This window comes from Ailuropoda melanoleuca, chromosome 2 (assembly GCF_002007445.2).
Source record: "Ailuropoda melanoleuca isolate Jingjing chromosome 2, ASM200744v2, whole genome shotgun sequence".
Taxonomy (NCBI): Eukaryota; Metazoa; Chordata; class Mammalia; order Carnivora; family Ursidae; genus Ailuropoda; species Ailuropoda melanoleuca.
The window spans coordinates 83998006-84017786 of NC_048219.1; the positions used below are offsets into that span (position 1 = coordinate 83998006).

Here is a 19781-nt window from a genome sequence, read left to right on the forward strand (position 1 = left end):
CCCCGCCTTTTAAAAAAGATTTTATTTACCCAGAGATTGGTCATTGTTTGCCCGCTCTGAAAATTCCCTGAAAATCCTCACTCTGACCTGAGTCAGAATTCACTCATTGTAAACAAACTTATCCTGGGGCTCTTGTTGAGACAATTGGTGGCAATTTTTCACAATGTGGCTGTCTCAGGCAGCAATAATAGTTGGGGCAAACAAGAAGCTGACCTAAAAACTCAAAAGGAAAGGCTGGAGAATGAGATGACTGTAGGGGCTTTGAAAAACTCTGACATCTTCCTGTGGCCAGATGCACATGTAGGATTGTACTCATGTCCAGGAAAGACCCGAGAAACACTGAATCTCTCACCTCTGGCTGACCTTGAGGCGAAAGCTAGGGTCTGAACTGTGACAGTCATGAAGGAATGCCCCAATATGTACACAAATCCCCTTGACAAAGGCTGGGAGACTTTCTGGCTTGAGGCATGTAAGTAAATCCCTGCCTAATCACTAGCTGATCACTAAGCTAACCCAGCAGAGACTTTAGTAACCACAGAAGACAAAGAAGAGAGAAGTGCAAAACAAGTTCAGGAAAGTCACTACACAAACAGCAATAACAGCAAAAACAACAAACACTGAGGGTTGGGATCTTATTTCCAAAGTTGCTGCAAAGCAAAAAAGATTAGAATAAGAAAGCTCAGCAAGACTTCAAGACACAAGGCCAAAATACAAAAAAATCAATTGTATTGGTGTACACCATCAATGAACAACCCCAAAATAAAGAAAACGATTCCATTTATAATAGGATCAAGAAGAATAAAACACTTAGGTAAAATTTAACAAAGCAATTGTTAATAATTGTATACTGAAAACTATAAAAAAAAGTAGTGAATGGAATTACAGAAGACCTAAATAAATAAAAAGATATCCCCAGTTGATGAATTAGAGACAATGTTGTTGTCAATGATCTCAAAATTCATCTACATGTTCAGTGCTCTATAAAAATCCCAGCTGCCTCTTCTGCAGAAATTAACAATCTTATCCTAAAATTCATACAGAAATGCTAGAGACCCCAAATAGTCAAAACTACATTTAAAAAGTAAAACAAACGTGGATGACTCAAAGTTATAAAGCTATAGCAGTCAGGACAGCGAGATGTCGGCAAAAGGATAAACATATAGATCAGTGGAGCAGAAATAAAAGTCCAAAAATAAACCATGACATTTATGGTTAATTGACTTTTGACTGAGATGCCAACCAAATTAATGGGGGAAATAACTGTCTTTTTTATAAACTCAAAAGAATGAATTTGGATCCCTATCTCATACCATATAAAAAATTATATAAACATGGATGTAAAAGCCCCTAATGCAAGAGCTAAAAGTTTAAAACTCTCAGAAGAAAATACAGGAATGTGTTTGTGACTTTGGATTATACAATTATTTATTAGATATAGTACCAAAAATACAAGTAACCAGAGGGGAAAAAATCAGATAAATTGGACTTCAGCAAAAAGACACCATGAAAAGACACCATCAAGAATATGGAAAGATAGCCCAAAGACTGGGAGAAAATATTCACTAATCATGTATCTGATTTGTATCCGATCAGGAACTTGTATCCAAAACATACAAAGTATACTTACAACTGAAAAAATAAGAAGACAAATCCATTACAAAATTGGGGAAAGGGTATGAATAGACATTTCTCCAAAGAAGATATATGAATGTCCACTAAGCATACGAAAAGGTATTCAATATCACTAACCATTAAGAAAATGCAAATCAAAATCAAAATAGGATACCACTTCATGCCCACTAAGAATCCCCTCATCCATGTTGGTGAGAATGGAAAATAATGCAGCTGCTTTGGAAAACAGTTTGTCGGATGCTTTAAATGGGAAACAGAGTTACCATTCTAGCAATTCCACTGCTCAGTATCTACTCAGGAGAAATGAAAATATATGTCCACACCAAAACTTGTACAGAAATGTTCATATCAACTTTATTTGCAATTTCCCAAAAGTGGAAGCAACCTGTATGTCCACCAATTGATGAGTGGATTAACAAAATGTGGTATATCCATACAATAGAATATTACTCGACCATAAAAATGAAGTGCTGATACAAGTTACAACATAGATGACCCTTGAAAATATTATGCTAAATAAAAGAAGCTAGTCACAAATGGCCTTATATTGTATGCTTCTCTTTATATGAAATGTTTAGAATATGGAAATCCATGGTAACAGAAAGGAGATTGTTGCTTCCAGGGTCCTTGGTGGTGGGGAGAAGAGTGTCGGCTCATGAGTACTGGTTTTGGGGAGAAGGTGAGGGGAGAGAGGAATAAATAGAACACAGGTTTTTTGTTTTTGTTTTTTCCACAGGGGGTGAAATTATTCAGTATGTTATTGTAGTGGTAGATTCAGTACATTATGCGTTTGTCAAAACTCTTGGAACTATACGTGAAGAACGAACCCTAACACAAACTGTGGACTTCATTAATAATCATGTATTGATATTGGTTCATCAATTGTAACAAATATGTTTAAAATAGGGAAAACCGTGAGCCAGGGAGAGAGGAAGTGTAGGGGAATTCTGCATGTTCTGCTCATTTTTTCTGTAAACATAAAATTGCTCTTAAAAAATAGTCTATTAGGTTTTGTTTTGTTTTGTTTTTTTAAAGTGAATGTGTCATCTTGGATGGATGGGCTTTAAAGAAATCCGGAGCACACCATGCTGCAGGCCCTTTGGAACCCAGTTGGGCTGTAACAGAAGTGTCTGCCTTTATATCAAGTCCTCTCTCATCAAAAAAGGAGGGGGGCCTTTGAGCTGGGAAGTTTGAAAGCTATGAGGATGCTTTCATTCACTTCAACCAAAAACCTTCGACTACTACTAAGGGAAAGTGTATTTCATTAAATTTTGAGTAACCAAAAAGGAAATTCAGTTTGCCTCTATACAGGGTTACTGGTTACTGTGGGGAGATGTGTGAAATTGACAAAGAAGATTAAATCTTGGTCTCAGATCATTTAAGTCATATGAGAAATTGAGAAAAATTTGCAATGCAGGTGCCCAGACTCCAATCCCAGCTCTACCACTTAGTAGCTGAGAGACCTCGAGGAGGTTACTTAACCCTCTCTGTGTCTCAATTTCCTCATCCGTTAAGTGGAATGATTAAAATATATATCACACAGAGTTGCTATGAGAACTAGCTGATTTAATATTTTAAAGTATTCATAATTGTGCCTGGTACACAAACACACATTTCCTACATATTAAGATCTCTTACAAATAAATATGAAAATAAGGAACGTCCCAATAGTAAACTGAGAAAATATGTGAATAGAATTCACAAAAAGAAAAAAAATTGTTAAATGTTTAGCCTTACTAGAATAAAGAAATGCAAATTAACATAATAAAAAGATTATTAATTATCTATCAAATCAAATGTAATAAGATTAAAAGAATAAGGAAATCCAGCATTAGCAAGGGTATGAGGAAGCAGATATTTTCATACTGCATTGGAGGTAGGGATATAAATTGAGAATATCTCTGAGGAGAACGATTTCATACATTAGATTATGGCAGGCATGGTTGATTGCTTACTCAATTGTTATCCAACTTATTTTTCCCCTACTAGTAGTGCTCATATCCTAAGAAAAAAATCCAGAAATATCAGATGCTTGTTTTCCCAGCCTAGGTCCTCGGCCAGGTCTAGTCAATAGGATATAAGGGGAGGTCTGCTGTTGGGGGAAGGGGATGGACTCTGGAAATATTTTCCTCCCTGATAAAAAGAGACCCTTGAAAGTTCTTGTATTCACTCTCTTTGCTTTTTGCTTTGAGAGTTATAAGAACCTCACACCTGGATCTGGGGTGGCCTTCTCCCAGTTCTCAGCTCGGAGGAAAAGGTCAAGAGAAGCAAAGAGATGCCTAGTTAGAACATTGACATCATTGATCTCCTCAACTAACCCTAAAAGAGTAGCCCAGGCATTAGAGCTAATGCTGTGTAAGAGCATATAATAACACAGGAAAATGTTCATTATCTATTACTAAAAGAAAAAATCAGTTCAAGAAATAGTGTATAATGCTATGATTCAATTAAGATATATTCGTATGTATATATATATGTGTGAGTATGCATGAATATATTCATAGAAAAGATGAGAAGCATAAGATTTATTACAGCCATTATAAATTGAGAGGCATCAATTATTACCTTTCTTTGGAATGCCAATCTCAGACGGTACTGTTTCCGACTTTTGCTGAAAAACTGTGTCTATCAAGTCTCCACCGTGAGGGCTTGGTGGCATTTCAACAGGAGGAAAAACAGGACCTGAATCGGGACTACTGCTCACCACACCATCTGCGAAGAGAACCTGAAGGGAAAGCAGAAGTTCTTACGTTCTCAGAAGCAAGGAAGAGGCTGGTTAACATTTAACACTGTGTATCAAACTGGCATAGGTTAAAATTAATCTGAAGGAAAAATGCTGTTTGCAGACTTCCAGATTTAGCACAAAGCATATTATAGGATGGTAGCTTTGGAGTTCAGAGACTGTAGCTTAATAACCAGCACAATAATGTTATTTAATATTTTCCATTTACCTTCTATTTTGTTTCTTTTCTTTTTATTTCTTGTCTTTTAATGGACTGAGTTTTTATTTTTTTATATTTATTTGTTTTATTTTTATTTTCTCCATTCTATGCAACTAGAAAAGTACCCACTCTATTTCAACTTATATAATGACTACATTTAAAATTTTATTACATATTCAAATGTTTAGTCTCTAGCAACATCTATCTCTAGTATGTGTCACATCTACAGGTAACATCAATACATCTATCCGGATCAGTATCTATAGCCTACTAATGAACATGACAAAACCCCCACCAGTGCTGCTAATGAGAAATCTAATGTCCATCTAGGTCTCATTCTATAGCAGGTAACTGGTTTCCTTTAGGAAGCTTTTGGGATTGTCTACCTGTGCAGTCCCAAAATTGTACTATGACATATCTAGATGATCTTTTAAAGATAATTAGTATCAATCCTGCTTGGCACTTGATTGTCCTGTTTAATCTAATTTTTTTTTCTTTTTTTTTAAATTTGGAAAAAATTCCCTAGATTATTTCTTTCATTATTTTCCCCCTTCACTCCCACTATCTTCTTCTTCTGGAGATTGTATTTTTTCAGATCCCTTTTCCATGTCTTTTAACTTTTCTCTCCCTCATAATCCACTTCCTCGCCTTAATTTTTCACAATTGTTTTTTTCCTTTTTTTTCTCCTTTAAAATTTTTAATTGAAGTATATTGACATACAATATTATATTAGTTTCAGATATATATATATATCACTGCAACACAGTGATTTGACACATGATTATCATTTTTAATACCTAAGAACTCTTTATTTTTTTTCACAGCCACTGTTTTTTATTGTTATTTTGTAGACTCTTACCTCTCAAGTCTCTGCCTACATTACTTTTATTCACTTTCAAGTTTTTTGTTTAACTATTTATTCTTATTTTTAGATGCTATTTCTTTAATTTTTTGATTATTCTGTAATTTACTTTCATGCAGTTGGTCTTCTCTAAGGTCGATGATTCTTGGGTGCATGGTCATGGTTCTCCTTGAGGATCCCTTGTCACTTCTTGGTGCTGTACCCTCTGATCACAGAAACAGTTCCCCGTGATCACTGAGGAGGGAAGGAGCCGGGCATATGGCTTCTGGGTATTATGACCTGTGGTTCCCACCTTCCAGGTAGTAGTGAGGTACCTGGGGACACTAACTTAATTTTCTGGGTGCAGAGTTCCATCTGTGAAATGTCTGTGTTAGAACTTCTGATTTTTAATTTTGCTGAGGGCTTTCTCTTATACATGTTTTAAGCTTTGTTCTTGTTTCTTCATCAGTCTGATCTCATCTGACTTGCATTTTCTAGAAATTCTCCTAATCTTCTGATCCATTAAGGCACATTTTGTTGTTTTCCAGTACTATCACAAATTTATTATTTAAAAGTATTTTTTAAATAATTCTAAGGAGGCTTGAGAAGGGGGAGGAGGTAAACACTGTGCTTAGTCTGCAGTCTTGGATCATATATAGAATAAGTTTGTTTGTATCCTGATTTGCACAGAAGACTATACTATTCTCCATTTGTCATTTTAAGTGTCACTCCATTTTCAAATGAGTCATCCCTCTTGCCTGCCATAACACTGTTCTTTACCCCCAGCTTGTTTGTATTTTACTTTACAGCTGGAAGGAGTATTATTTATCTAACATTTTGTTACCTGTGTGGATCCATCCAACATGTATTTGACGACAGTGCCTTGCTTGGTGATAACTCTTGATGCCTCCTGATCCAATGGTGGCATCACGGTTTTGTAGAATTCATAGTGCTTCACCTTCTGGGGGTAGCTCTGCCGGACCATGATGTCCCAAGTGGGTTCCTCATCTGTAACATTCTGGTCTTAAAAAAAGAAAAGAAAGAAAGCCTTCCTGTGAACTGGGCAATGCTGTGTAGCTGGCATTTTATCTTTTTGCTTAATTTTTTTCATTCTTCTGTCTACATCTGAATAATGGGGCAGTTTTCATATCATGACAGATGGTCCAGAGCACTGGTGCTTTGCTACCTTTTTATAGTCAAGTGTAGTAAATACAGTCATCTACAAGTACTTAATAGGCACCTTCTCCATGTATAACCCATTCTTCCAATGAATTCTGGCAAAATTAGGAAGGAAGCAGTTTTGCTATCTTAGATGTTCCCTTTTCTCCCTGTTGGTACTTTTCTCTTTCCTTCGAGTAAGCTCTTGCCCCTGCATGCACAGTGCTCTCTTGGGGTCCCCTGGTTGCCTGGAGCCCCAGGGGAAGTTATTCAGGCTTGCCCTTCCTAAATCATTCATCATCTTTCAAAGTTAACATAATCCCCTCATCTCTAACCAAATCCAGATTTTCCTCAAGGTTCTATTCTTAGCTGGGGATCAAGGAGAAAATCACCTAATAAATTGCTTCAAAAGAAAATATTATTATTGAGAGTTTCTGGCATATAGTAACTCTTCAGTTTTTGCTAACTGAATACTTTCCTTTTCTCAACTTATTTTTTTTCATTATAATAATATTTTTTTTATGGTATTATGTTAGTCACCATACAGTACATCCCTGGTTTTTGATGTAAAGTTCCATGATTCATTAGTTGTGTATAACATCCAGTGCACCATGCAATACGTGCCCTCCTTAATACCCATCACCAGCCTATCGCATTCCCTCACCACCCTCCCCTCTGAGGCCCTCAGTTTGTTTCTCAGAGTCATAGTCTCCCATGCTTCATTCCCCCTTCGGATTACCCTTCCTTTCTTTATCCCTTTCTTCTCCTACTGATCTTCCTAGTTCTTATGTTCCACAGATGAGAGAAACCATATGATAATTGTCTTTCTCTGCTTGACTTATTTCACTTAGCATTATCTCCTCCAGTGCCATCCATGTTGCAGCAAATGTTGAGAAATTGTTCTTTTTGATAGCTGAGTAATATTCCATTGTATATATGGACCACCACTTCTTTTTTTTTTTTTTTTTTAAAGATTTTATTTATGTGACAGAGAGACAGCCAGCGAGAGAGGGTACACAGCAGGGGAGTGGGAGAGGAAGAAGCAGGCTCCCAGCGCAGGAGCCTGATGTGGGACTCGATCCCCGAACGCCGGGATCACGCCCTGAGCCTAAGGCAGATGCTTAACGACTGCGCTACCCAGGCGCCCCTGGACCACCACTTCTTAATCCAGTCATCTGTTGAAGGGCATCTCGGCTCCCTCCATGATTTAGCTATTGTGGACAATGCTGTTATGAACATTGGGGTGCATATGGCCCTTCTCTTCACTATGTCTCTATCTTTAAGGTAAATGCCCAGTAGTGCAATGGCTGGGTCATAGGGTAGCTCCATTTTTAACTTTTTAAGGGACCTCCACACTGTTTTGTGCCACCCAGGCGCCCCTTCTTTCTTTCTTTCTTCTTCTTTTTTTTTTTTTTAAAGATTTTTTGTTTATTTATGCGACAGAGACAGAGATAAAGACAGCCAGCGAGAGAGGGAACACAAGCAGGGGGAGTGGGAGGGGAAGAAGCAGGCTCATAGCAGAGGAGCCTGATGAGGATACCAGTCTTTTATCTGTAGCATCATTTGCAAATATGTTCTCCCATTCCATGGCTGCCTCTTAGTTTTTTTGACTGTTTCCTTGGCTGTGCAGAAGCTTTTTATCTTGATGAAGTCCCACGAGTTCATTTTATCTTTTGTTTCTCTTGCCTTTGGAGATGTGTCATGAAAAAGGCTGCTGTGGCCAATGTCGTAGAGGTTGCTGCCTATGCTCTCCTCTAGGATTTTGATGGATTCCTGTCTCACATCGAGGTCTTTCATCCATTTGGAGTTTATCTTTGTGTATGGTGTGAGAGAGTGGTCAAGTTTCATTCTTTTGCATGTAGCTGTCCAATTTTCCCAGCACCATTTATTGAAGAGACTTTTTTCCACCTGATGTTTTTTCCTGGTTTATCAAAGATTAGTTGCCCAAAGAGGCGAGGGTCCATTTCTGGGTTCTCTATTCTGTTCCATTGGTCTATGTGTCTGTTTTTGTGCCAGTACCATGCTGTCTTTGTGATCACAACTTTGTAGTACAACTTGAAATCCGGCATTCTCAACTTATAAAGTGGTTTATCAACATGTAATGATGGCATTTCAAGGACTATATCAGGTTGATAAAAAATATTTTGGAATGGGGGTCCTTCCTGATACCCTCTAAGTCACAGAAGTATTAGTAATAATAAAATAATAAGCATTTACTGAGATGTTTATATATGTTAAATGCTTTGTATATGTATTTTATTCAGCCCACCTCAACCCATTAAGAGAGACACTTTCACTTTCCAGAGTTTCAGATGAAGTAATAGAGTCTTGGAAGGGTTATAGCTTCTCCAAGATCACAGTCAGTAAGTGGCAGGGCTTGGATTTGAACTGGTCTCTATGCTTAACTATTTTTTCATGTTGTAAAAACAACTGCTGCTACCCTGACCAAAAAACAAACAACCTCCCCCAAACCTAACACTAGAATAGTATGCTCCAGATTAGAAAGTACTTTCTCACTTAATACTTGTGACAACCCTGTTTAGTATATGATACAATTTTATCAGTGAAGAATTTCAGGTGGAGAGGGGTTATGACCTGTCCAAGGTCACCCAAGAAAGGTCTTTCTTCTTACACTGGGTGACCTTCCCTTCCTCTGCCCAAGGCTGTCCCTGATGAAAACATTGCTGCTTTGATATTTATGTTGACTTGAATTAGGATATTCATAATATATGGAAGATTTTTAAAAGATTAGGTGCTCCAAGCAGAGTTATTATTAACCACATTGTTTACGTGACATAAGGATGACAATATCAGACTAGGTAATGAAACTAATTAAAAAAAATGAGTGAAACAGGTATTAAGCTGGGATCAAGCAAACAAGCAAACCAACAAATATGGTTCTTATCTAGAAATATCCCTCTTAGTACACTCATAACATCTGACTTTGGAAGACCCTTACTGGCTGTTGCACAGTCAATCCCATCAGGGAAAACCTGGACCACTAGGAATCCTTGGAAATAGAAATAAGGGTTCATGGTCTATTTTTAATACTGATAAAGCTTAATGAAAAACAAAATTGAGACAAGTCAGATGAACTGCAACGTTTAGTTCTTTTCATTTGGGTAGCAAGTAAACATGACATTGCATTAGTTTTCAATAAGCATACACTTTTTTTTTTGATAGATACACTTTTCAAATATGTGTATATAAGGGAATTATTATAAAGAGGATAATTGGTTGTGAATAAAAGGATCCACTGATACAACAAAACATTTATCAGATGAAAAAACATCATCTGGAGATAGTAAGTAATTGAAAGGGCCAGATACAGAACTCACGTCCCAGGCCTGTCCTTGCTTTGTTGCGTCTGCTAATTCTACTGCAACAGTGGGCTTCCACTGAAGTGATATTCAAATTCAGTCACTAATGTGGATGCCCCATCATGTCAATTAAAGAGGTCCTACTTGTACATAATAAGTTAGAGGCCATGTACAGAAAAATAACAGACTTTATAAAATTATATCTTACTACCTGGGAACAAGACTGATTTCCTTCAGCCACTTAACCTGCACTTGCCTCTGCTTACTTTATGCTCACTGTCCTTTGATTTGATCATACCAGCAAATTATTGTACCTGTTGCTCTTTGTAGAACCAGGAAGGCAGTGTCCCACCCCATAATAGCTGTTAAGAGTACTGGCTTTGCCGTCAGTGACCAAGAACGACCTTTAATCTCTGCCACTTAGGAATTGAGTGGCCTAGGAAAGTTAATGAACCTCCTGAAGCCTCAAATTATTTTGTAAAATGGAATCATTGGAACTTAGTTTACAATACTTGTATATTTTCATATCTATTATGTTCTTAGTTCTGGGGGTTCAAAAAATGCCAGTCATTATTATTAGCCTATTGTTCATTATCAACATGTTTAACTGGTAGTAAAATACACACACTTTCAATGGTGATTTAACAGTTTTCTATATAATTTTTGCCCCACTCCCTCCCTCCGCCATGCTCGCTAACACTCACCTGTAGACTCTTGCCTGATGAAGGTCACCAGGAGTCCGCTGGGGCAAGACACATTTAGATTTTGGAAGGTAGGAACATAAAGAGTCTCGTGTGAAACAAGTTCTGGTTCTACTTCTTCCTGTAAATAATTAAACACATGAATAATTGTCTGTCATTTTCTAAATGAGCTACGGATGTCTCGTGACTAAGCAAGCACTTGCTGAGTGCTTACGATATGACTTGCCCAGGACTACTGGGCCCTGCAAGGGAGCCTATAAAGATGCATGAGTCTCTACCTTTGTGCAATTTATATTCTGCTCATAGAATGGCACAGACATGTGAAACAATTAGAGTACCAAATAGCATCTCTCCCCCAAAAATGAAGATATCAAAATTAATGAGAAAAATTAGGAAACAATCATGGAGGCATTGGGGCTTGAAGTAGGCCTCGGAAGATGCCTCTGTTTGCCAAGTGTGGGTGTGAGGCCTGACCAACATGCCCACTACCTACTTGGTCTATCTTTTAAAGTTTGGGTGTTAGAGATGTTATGCTGTTAGGAAATGTGGCATTATTTTTCTCTAATAAGCATGCATTACTTTTGTAGTAAGTAAAAACAATTAAAAAAAGACATGAAAAGATTATTTATAAATGAATGAAGTTTGGGTATGTCTACTTTAAAATCCTAGCTAATTTCATGCTAACTATGCCTGAATCCCTTGTTTGGTTACTTGTACTCCAGAATGAAAGCTCTTTAGTTACTTACAACCAATTTCTAATGGTAATCATCCCAGTTTTTCCAGTTGGCTCTCTTTTGTTAGCCTCTAAAATCATTCCAACTGATCCCCTGTTGATGCACTTGTAGTTTATTTTGACTAGTCTTCTACTGTTGGTCATTTAGGTTGTTCTGCTTTTGTCACTAACAAATAGTAAAATCTGAATAGTTAGCTAAAAATCAATTAAAAACACAAAGCAGGGGCACCTGGGTGGCACAGCGGTTAAGCGTCTGCCCTCAGCTCAGGGCGTGATCCCGGTGTTCTGGGATCGAGCCCCACATCAGGCTCCTCCACTATGAGCCTGCTTCTTCCTCTCCCACTCCCCCTGCTGTGTTCCCTCTCTCACTGGCTGTCTCTATCTCTGTCGAATAAATAAATAAAATCTTAAAAAATAAATAAATAAAAACACAAAGCAAAATTTAGAAGAAAAAAATTATGAAGTTCTGTAAAACGAACAATAATGCTCAAATACGTGAACTTGTCATGACAAACTTATCATTACACAAAAACCAGTAATTATCTCCCACCCTTCTATTATTGTCACTTTTTAAAAATTGTGGAAGATCTATTGGTTTGCTACCAAATTGCTTTCAGTCAAATTAATGAATTATGTGGGGGCTATTCTGCTCAACTCTGTGAAATTTTTACTTATTAAGGGTCAAGTGTCCTGGCTTGAGAAAAGCCATCTAGTATAGCTAAATAAATATGTTGCAGAGGCTAAGTAACATACAAACACCATGACTAAAGGGCCAAGGTCTGAAATCAGTAGCTCCGATCCCTTTCTAACATGTTTTTTTTTTCTTCTATTAAGTTGAGAATTTGTCCATTATACAAACTGTACAGCTGTCCAAGCAAATTTTCAGGATTTCATCAGTGGTTTCCTTCTTGTCTATATTCTTTTGATCTGTATTTTCAATATTTAAGCTCACATCTACCAAACGGAAGTGCTTCCACTATTTAATTAGAGATGTTCCTCTTTCAATTGTTGTTCATCTAATGAAACTAAATAAAGTATTTAGAGAATGGTAGGAACTTAACCAACCAAAAAGCAAAGAATACCCAAGAACCAGAGTGGAAAAAAGGATGAACTCTCCATTCTGAATTTAGAATGAAAGACCTGAGTCAGTTTGTGTATGACAATATGTCTCCTGGTGTAGGGATCCAACTCCTGTGTGCAAATCTGTTCTTGTTCATTCAAAACTGAAACTTCAAGGAAGGTTAATGCATCGGCACAGTAACATACATGTACTGAAATAACACTGTGGGTGTAACTCATGATTTTTAAAAAGTTGAAATTGAGGTAGAAGTAGGGTTTAAGAATCTACGGCAAGTCCATGCACCTTTTTCTCTTCTTCTTTTGGGTGTTCCTCCTCTCCAAGAGATTCTTTGGGTTTTTCTTTGCCTTTTGTTTTTCCTTTCACTTTGCCTTGAGGAACAGTCACTGTAATAGGAATTACTGTTGTAGTAAGTGCTGATGGGATACTCAACATTGTTTCCAAATTAGGATCCTGATCCTCTATAATGAGAAGAAAGGAGAAAACAAGTAAATTGGACATTCATGTTTTATACATTTGTTAACTAAATATATAAATGTTTGCATCGCAAACATGCTGCCATGCATTTATACCAGTTGGCAACAATTTTTACCTTGCCAAATGTGATTTTTCAGTTGGATAGATTTCAGGGGTAATGTAGTTGATTTAAAAATTGGAATTGCAAGTTAAAAAAATCTGAGGTACTTAATATTTTGATATATTTTGTTGAGTCACTATTTCACATGTTCTTACCTTCCCATCTAGATTGTGAACTCCTAGAGACAGGGCAACAACCATCTATTTCAGAAATATTTACTGCGAGGTTCTTATACACAACATGTTTGGAGCAGAGGGTAATAATGACAAAATATATTAAAAAAACCTTATGAAGCCAAAATAGTTTAATAAGAGTTATACTCAAATAGCTTTAATACAAGGACATATTAAATAGGAAAATAATGAGGCATATAAACAAAGAAATTCAGAAGAGAGGTTTTTCTAGTTGAGATGATAAAAAGAAGTTTTAGATGTTGTAGAAAATTGATTTTATTCTGGGCCTAAAAGGATTGTCAGCATTCTCAAAGGTGAGCTGATCTCTGAAGGAATTATTGTCACAACCTTCTGAGCATCACTGGTGTCTTGAATTCTATTATTCTCGGGGCTCCAGGATAATATTCCACCCGGATTTCCTCTTCCTTCTCTGAACAATTTTTTCCTGTCTCCTTTACTGGTTCTTCCTCTTTTGTGAATTCTTAAATGTCATTAGATTCCAGGGGTTTTTCCCTTTATGCTCACACAACAGATGTCTTCAACTCTGCCTACTCATAATAATTACTCATTGAATTTTTTGTAAAAAGCTCAGGCCCCCATCTTGACCCATTGAATCACACTCTCTAGGGATGAGGCACAGGCATTTATATTTATGAAAAATCACACGTGATTGTGATACACAGCTAGGACTGAGCGCCTTTATTATATATAGTAGATCTGAGTATTTCCCTCACTACTGGGGTTCTAACTGTCATCTACATGCCGATGACTCCAAAATTTACATCTCAGTGCATGACCTTTCTTCTCAGCATCAGATTAATATGTCCAACTGCCTTTAGATATCTCCCCCTGGTTATGGTACTGGAGACATTTTAAACTCAGTAAGTCTCTCTTTTCCTAGGAAAGGAAAGCCTCCTCTGCACTTAATCTCATTTAATGACCAACCAAGCATCTCATTTCCCGAGTTAGTCAGTGAGGTATTTGCATTTTCTCGTTTTGACTGACCTCATACATCCAACCAGTCACCAAGCCATCAGAAATTTCTCTTGAATGATGCCTCTTCTATCTATTCCTATCTTACCTCATATTCTCATTGATCTCGTACTTGATTTTCTGCAGCAAGTTTCCAAACTGGTATGGGACCTCCAATACCACCATTTCAGTGTACTTTCCTACTATCACTAAAATTATATTCCTAATATGAAATCCAATCATATCACTTCCTATCCTTTACTTAAACACCTCTAATGCTCATTGATCTTATAGGGCATTCAGTGCTGACATTCCACCACTCCAGCCACACTCAACTTTTCATCTTTCTGTAAAGATGCTATGCTTTTACACAATTGTATGCATATACACAAATGGTTCTTATGGTCTAGAATTCCCTTTTTCTTGTTGCTTTGTCTGGATAGTTTCCATTCATCTCTAAGAACCCACCTCAAATATTATACTTTCTCTCAGAAGTATTTTCCAGATGTCCCTAGTACTCTGCTTATATATAATTTCTAGCACTTCAGCAGTTATTTCTCCATTTATTCTTTTCCCATTAGGCAATGAGTTTTTTTATTTAATTTTTTTAGTATTATGTTAGTCACCATACAGTACATCATTAGCTAACAATAATTATTAAATAAATTTTAAATAATTTAAATAAATAATTAATAATAAATAATTTAAATAAATATTTAAAAATATTTATTTATTTATTTGAGAGAGAGAGAGAGGAGAGAGGAGGGGAGAAGAGGCAGAAGGAGAGGGAGAGAAAGAATCCCAAGCAGACTCCCCGCTGAGTGTGTAGTCCAATGTGGAGCTTGATTTCATAACCCTGAGATCATGACTTGAGCTGAAATCAAAGGCTGGACGTGCAAATGACTGAGCCACCCAGGTACCCCTAGACAATGAGTTTTTTGAGTAGGTGTACCATGGTTTTATTCTTCATTGTGGCTCAGTGCCAGCAAGATTCCTGACCCATAGGAAGTACAATATTTAATAAATGAATGGCATCCAGTTATAGGCAGCTGGAAACTCCTCCCTCTCATCCCCATCCATCTATTCATTCAGTAAATATTTATTGAGTACTACTACTATGTACTATGAATTGGGTAACCAATGATGAAGGAGGCTAAAGGAACTTATAATGGGTAAATCAAATGAGAAAACCCTCAGGTACAATGTCGTGTGTTAAGTCTGTGATAGAGGAAATACAGTGCTCCACGGAAACCCAGAGGAAGGACATCTAACACAAATGCCTCCATAAAACTTATACTTTAGCTATACTGCACAGTTTGGCTTTCCATAAACAAGTTGTGCTTTTATATTGCTGAGCTTTCTCACACACTGTTCTTGGTATTTAGAATTCCCTTCCTTTGATTCTTTGCTTATGCAATTCCCACTCACTTTCAAAGACCCAGTTCACATGATACTGCCACTTGGTCTGTGAAGTCTTTCTCAGAGCAAGTAACCTGTAGGCTGTGACATTGAAAGATGGGAGGAAGTTTAATTGTTGCAAGAGGTGGTGCACCCAGCAGGAGGAAGTGTTCTGAACAAGTTGCAAAGCATGAGAAAACAGCCAGAGGAAAAAGAAAGCATTTGAGGAACTAAAAGTCACAAAAAGAATAAGGTAACCATGATGTAGAAACAACCCAGACGTCCATCAATAGATGAATATATAAATTAAAGTTGCTGTATACATATGATGGGATACTATTAAGGCTTGAAAAAGAAAAGTTCTACAATATGCAGCAACACTGATGGATCCTTAAGGAAATTATGCACAGTGAAATAATCCAATCACAAAAAGACAAATATTGTATGATTCCATTTACATGAGGTATTGAAAGTAGCCAAATTAATAGAATTAAAGAGTTAAATGGTGACGGGGAGTCCAAGAGGGCAGAGGAGTAGGAGACCTTAGTTTCGTCTGGTCCCAGGAATTCAGCTAGATAGCTATCAAATCATTCTGAACACCTGCTAACTCAACCAGAGATCTAAGAAAAGAATAGCTGCAACTTTATGAATAGAAAAGCGACCACTTTCTGCAAGGTAGGAGGTGTGGAGAAGTGAATACAGGGCGATATATGAGAAGACAGACCATGGGGGGAGGGAGCTTCTGTCAGCCAGCTACCAGCAAGTGATAGAGCAGCGGAGTACAAAATCGGAACTTTCAGAAGTCTGCTCCAGTGAGGGACATCCCTCAGGTGGTTAAGCAGGAGCTGAACCCTAGCTGGGACAGTGTGGTCTCAGGATTCTCAGGTCACAGGAAGATCGGGGTGCCTGAGGGCAGCAGAGCTCCCAGGCAATCAGAGCAAGGAAGCCGGCTGCAAAGAGTGAGCCCAGGAGTGGGCTCTCCGGTATGGGTTGCCATAAACCATGAACTGTGGCACAGTCAGGAGACTGATCTCTGAGCAGGGGCCCAACAAGAAGCAGCAGAACTGGCGAGACTCCCTTTCCTCCCCTGGGAGGAGCAGCAAGAGAGTGTGCTGCTGGAGTCTGCAGAATTTGGAGACTCAAAATGGGGTCATGTGCCTGAGATAGAAACACTCCAAGTCACAGACTGGGTGAGCACAGAGTGCAGCCAGACTAGGGAGACAGGAGTGATTGACTGCTTTTCTCTGAGCGTTCACTGAGGAGTGGAGCCCTGAGGGTTTAGGCTATAGGGCCAGTCCATTACCATTCTGATCCTCTAAAGCTGAGCAGAAAGCCACGTGCGGGTGGGGGGAGCAAAAGCCATATAGAGCAAACCAGAGCAGATTTTAGCCTGGCCCCCTGGCAAGGGTGGTACAATTCTGCCTGGAACAAATACACTTGAGAATCAATGCAACAGACCCCTCCCCCAGAAAATCAGCAAGAACATCCAGCCGAGACCAAGTTTACCAATCCACGAGAACTGCCAAACTCCAGCGTCCGAATACAGCACATAGAATTCATGGCTTTTTCCCCATGATTCTTTAGTCTTTAAGCTTTAATTAATTATTTTTATTTTTTTCTTTCCTTTTTCAACCAATTTCTTATTTTATCAACTCCTTTTTGAAATCTTTTTAAATTTTCATCTTCACAGTTACATTCTATCTTTCAATGTATTTAATTTTATTTTTGTATATATAAGTTTTTATTTCTTTACAATTTTGAGATGTAGTTTCTTCTAACAAACTGATCAAAATACACTCAGGAGACAGTGTTTTCCTATGTTCTGTTCAGCTGTCTGTTTATATCTTTTTTTTGTTGTTGGTGGTTTTTTTTTTTCTCTTTTGGTTTTTCTTACCTTTTAATTTCCATTTTACAATTACAGTCTATCCTTTCATTGTATTTGATTTTATTTTTGTACATGTATAAGTTTTTCTTTCTTTACAATTTTGGGATCTAGTTTTCTAAAAAACAGACCAAAATACACTCAGAATCCAGTGTACTTTTATATTCTGCTCACCTTTCTGATTATATTCTCTCTCTCTTTTTTCCCTCTCTCTCTCTCTCTTTTTTCCTCCTGGTTTCTGGTCTCTTCTGATTTCTTTAGTATATATTTCTCTGGGGTTGTTGTTGCCATTTAATATTTTGTTCTCTCATTCATCTATTCTTCTCTGGACAGAATGACAAGACAGAAAAGCTCACCTCAAAAAAGAACAAGAGGCAGTACTAACTGCCAGGGACCTAATCAGTATGAACATAAGTAAGATGTTGGAACTGGAGTTCAGGATAACGATTATAAAGATACTAGTTGGGCTTGAAAAAAGCATAAAAGACACTAGAGAATCTCTTTGGGAGAAATGAAAGAACTAAAATCTAACCAAGTTGAATTAAAAGCCTATTAATGAGATACAATAAAAAATGGAGGCTCTAACGGCTGGGATAAATGAGGCAGAAGAGAGAATTAGTGATATAGAAGACGAAATGATGGAGAATAAAGAAGCTGAGAAAAAGAGAGATAAACAATTACTGGATCACAAAGGGAGAATTTGAGGGATGAGCGACACCATAAAGCAAAACAATATTAGAATAATTAGGATTTGAGAAGAAGAGAAAAGAGACAGGGGAAGAAGGTATATTAGAGCAAATTATAGTGGAGAACTTCCCTAATCTGGGGAAGGAAACAGGCACCAAAATCCACACAAAGGCACAGAGAACACCCCTCAAAATAAAAAAATTAAAAACAAACAAACAAACAAGAGGTCAACACCCCAACATGTAATAGTGAAATTGGTAAGTTTCACTTACCAATCTCAGAGACAAAGAGAAAGTCCTGAAAGCAGCTCAGGACAAGAGGTCTATAACCTACAAGGGTAGAAACATTAGATTGGCAGCAGCTCAGGACAAGAGGTCTATAACCTACAAGGGTAGAAACCTATCCACAGAGACCTGGCAGGCCAGAAAGGACTGGCATGATATATTTAGGGTGCTAAATGAGAAAAATATGCAACCAAGAATACTTTATCCAGCTATTATGTCATTCAAAATAGAAAGAGTGATAAAAAGCTTCCAGGACAAACAGAAACTAAAAGAATTTATCACCAAACCAGCCCTACAAGAAATATTAAAGGGGATCCTGTAAACAAAGAGATAGCCCAAAAGTAATATAGACTGGAAAAAAACAGAGACAATATACAGTAACAGTCCCTTTACAGCTAATACAATGATATTAAATACATATTTTCCAATAGTTACTCTGAATGTAAATAGCCTAAATGCCCCAATCAAAAGAAACAGGGTATCAGATTGGATAAAAGAACAAGACCCATCAATACGTTGTATGCAAGAGACTCATTTTAGACCCAAAGAAACCTCAGATTTAAAGTGAGGTATGGGAAAACAATTTATAATGCTAATGGAAATCGAAAGAAAGCACGAGTGGCAATCCTTATATTAGACAAATTAGGTTTTAAACCAAAGACTGTAATAAGAGATGAGGAAGGACAGTATATCATAATTAAAGGGTCTATCCAACAAGAAGATCTAACAATTGTAACTATTTATGCCCCTAACATAGGTGCAGCCAATTATATAAGCCAATTAATAACAAAATCAAAGAAATACATTTATAATAATACAATAATAGTAGGAGATTTTAACACCCCACTCACAGCAATGGACAGATCAGCTAAGCAGAAGATCAACAAGGAAGCACTTTGAATAACACACTGGATCAGATGGATTTCACAGATACATTAAGAACATTCCATCCTAAAGCAACAGAATACACATTCTTCTCGAGTGACTACGGAACATTCTCCAGAATAGATCACATACTGGGTCACAAATCAGGTCTCAACCAGTACCAAAAGATAAAGTTCATTCTTTGCATATTTTGGGACCACAATGCTTTGAAACTTGAACTCAATCACAAGAGGAAATTTGGAAGGAACTCAAAAACTTGGAGGTTAAAGAGCATCCTACTAAAGAATGAAGGGTCAACAAGGAAATTAAAGAAGAATTTAAAAAATACATGAAAACAAATGAAAATGAAAACATAACTGTTCAAAATCTTTGGGATGCAGCAGAGGCGATCCTAGGAGAGAAGCACATAGCACTACAAGTCTTTCTCAAGAAACAAGAAAGGTCTCAAATACATAACCTAACCTTACACCTAAAGGAGCTGGTGAAAGAACAGCAAATAAAGCCTAAACTCAGCAGGA

General features: G+C 37.4%; 1 protein-coding gene across 1 annotated transcript in view; it reads right to left on the reverse strand.

Annotated features, from left to right (window-relative positions):
* SPAG17 (sperm associated antigen 17) overlaps positions 1–19781 on the reverse strand; it is a 210776-nt gene that overhangs the window by 49512 nt on the left and 141483 nt on the right. Inside the window, exons 25-28 of the mRNA XM_034641782.1 lie at positions 12691–12866; positions 10598–10715; positions 6260–6438; positions 4198–4357 (exon numbers count right to left, since the gene is read on the reverse strand). Coding sequence (XP_034497673.1) covers positions 4198–4357; positions 6260–6438; positions 10598–10715; positions 12691–12866 — 633 coding nt within the window. The remainder of the gene's footprint in view (positions 1–4197; positions 4358–6259; positions 6439–10597; positions 10716–12690; positions 12867–19781) is intronic.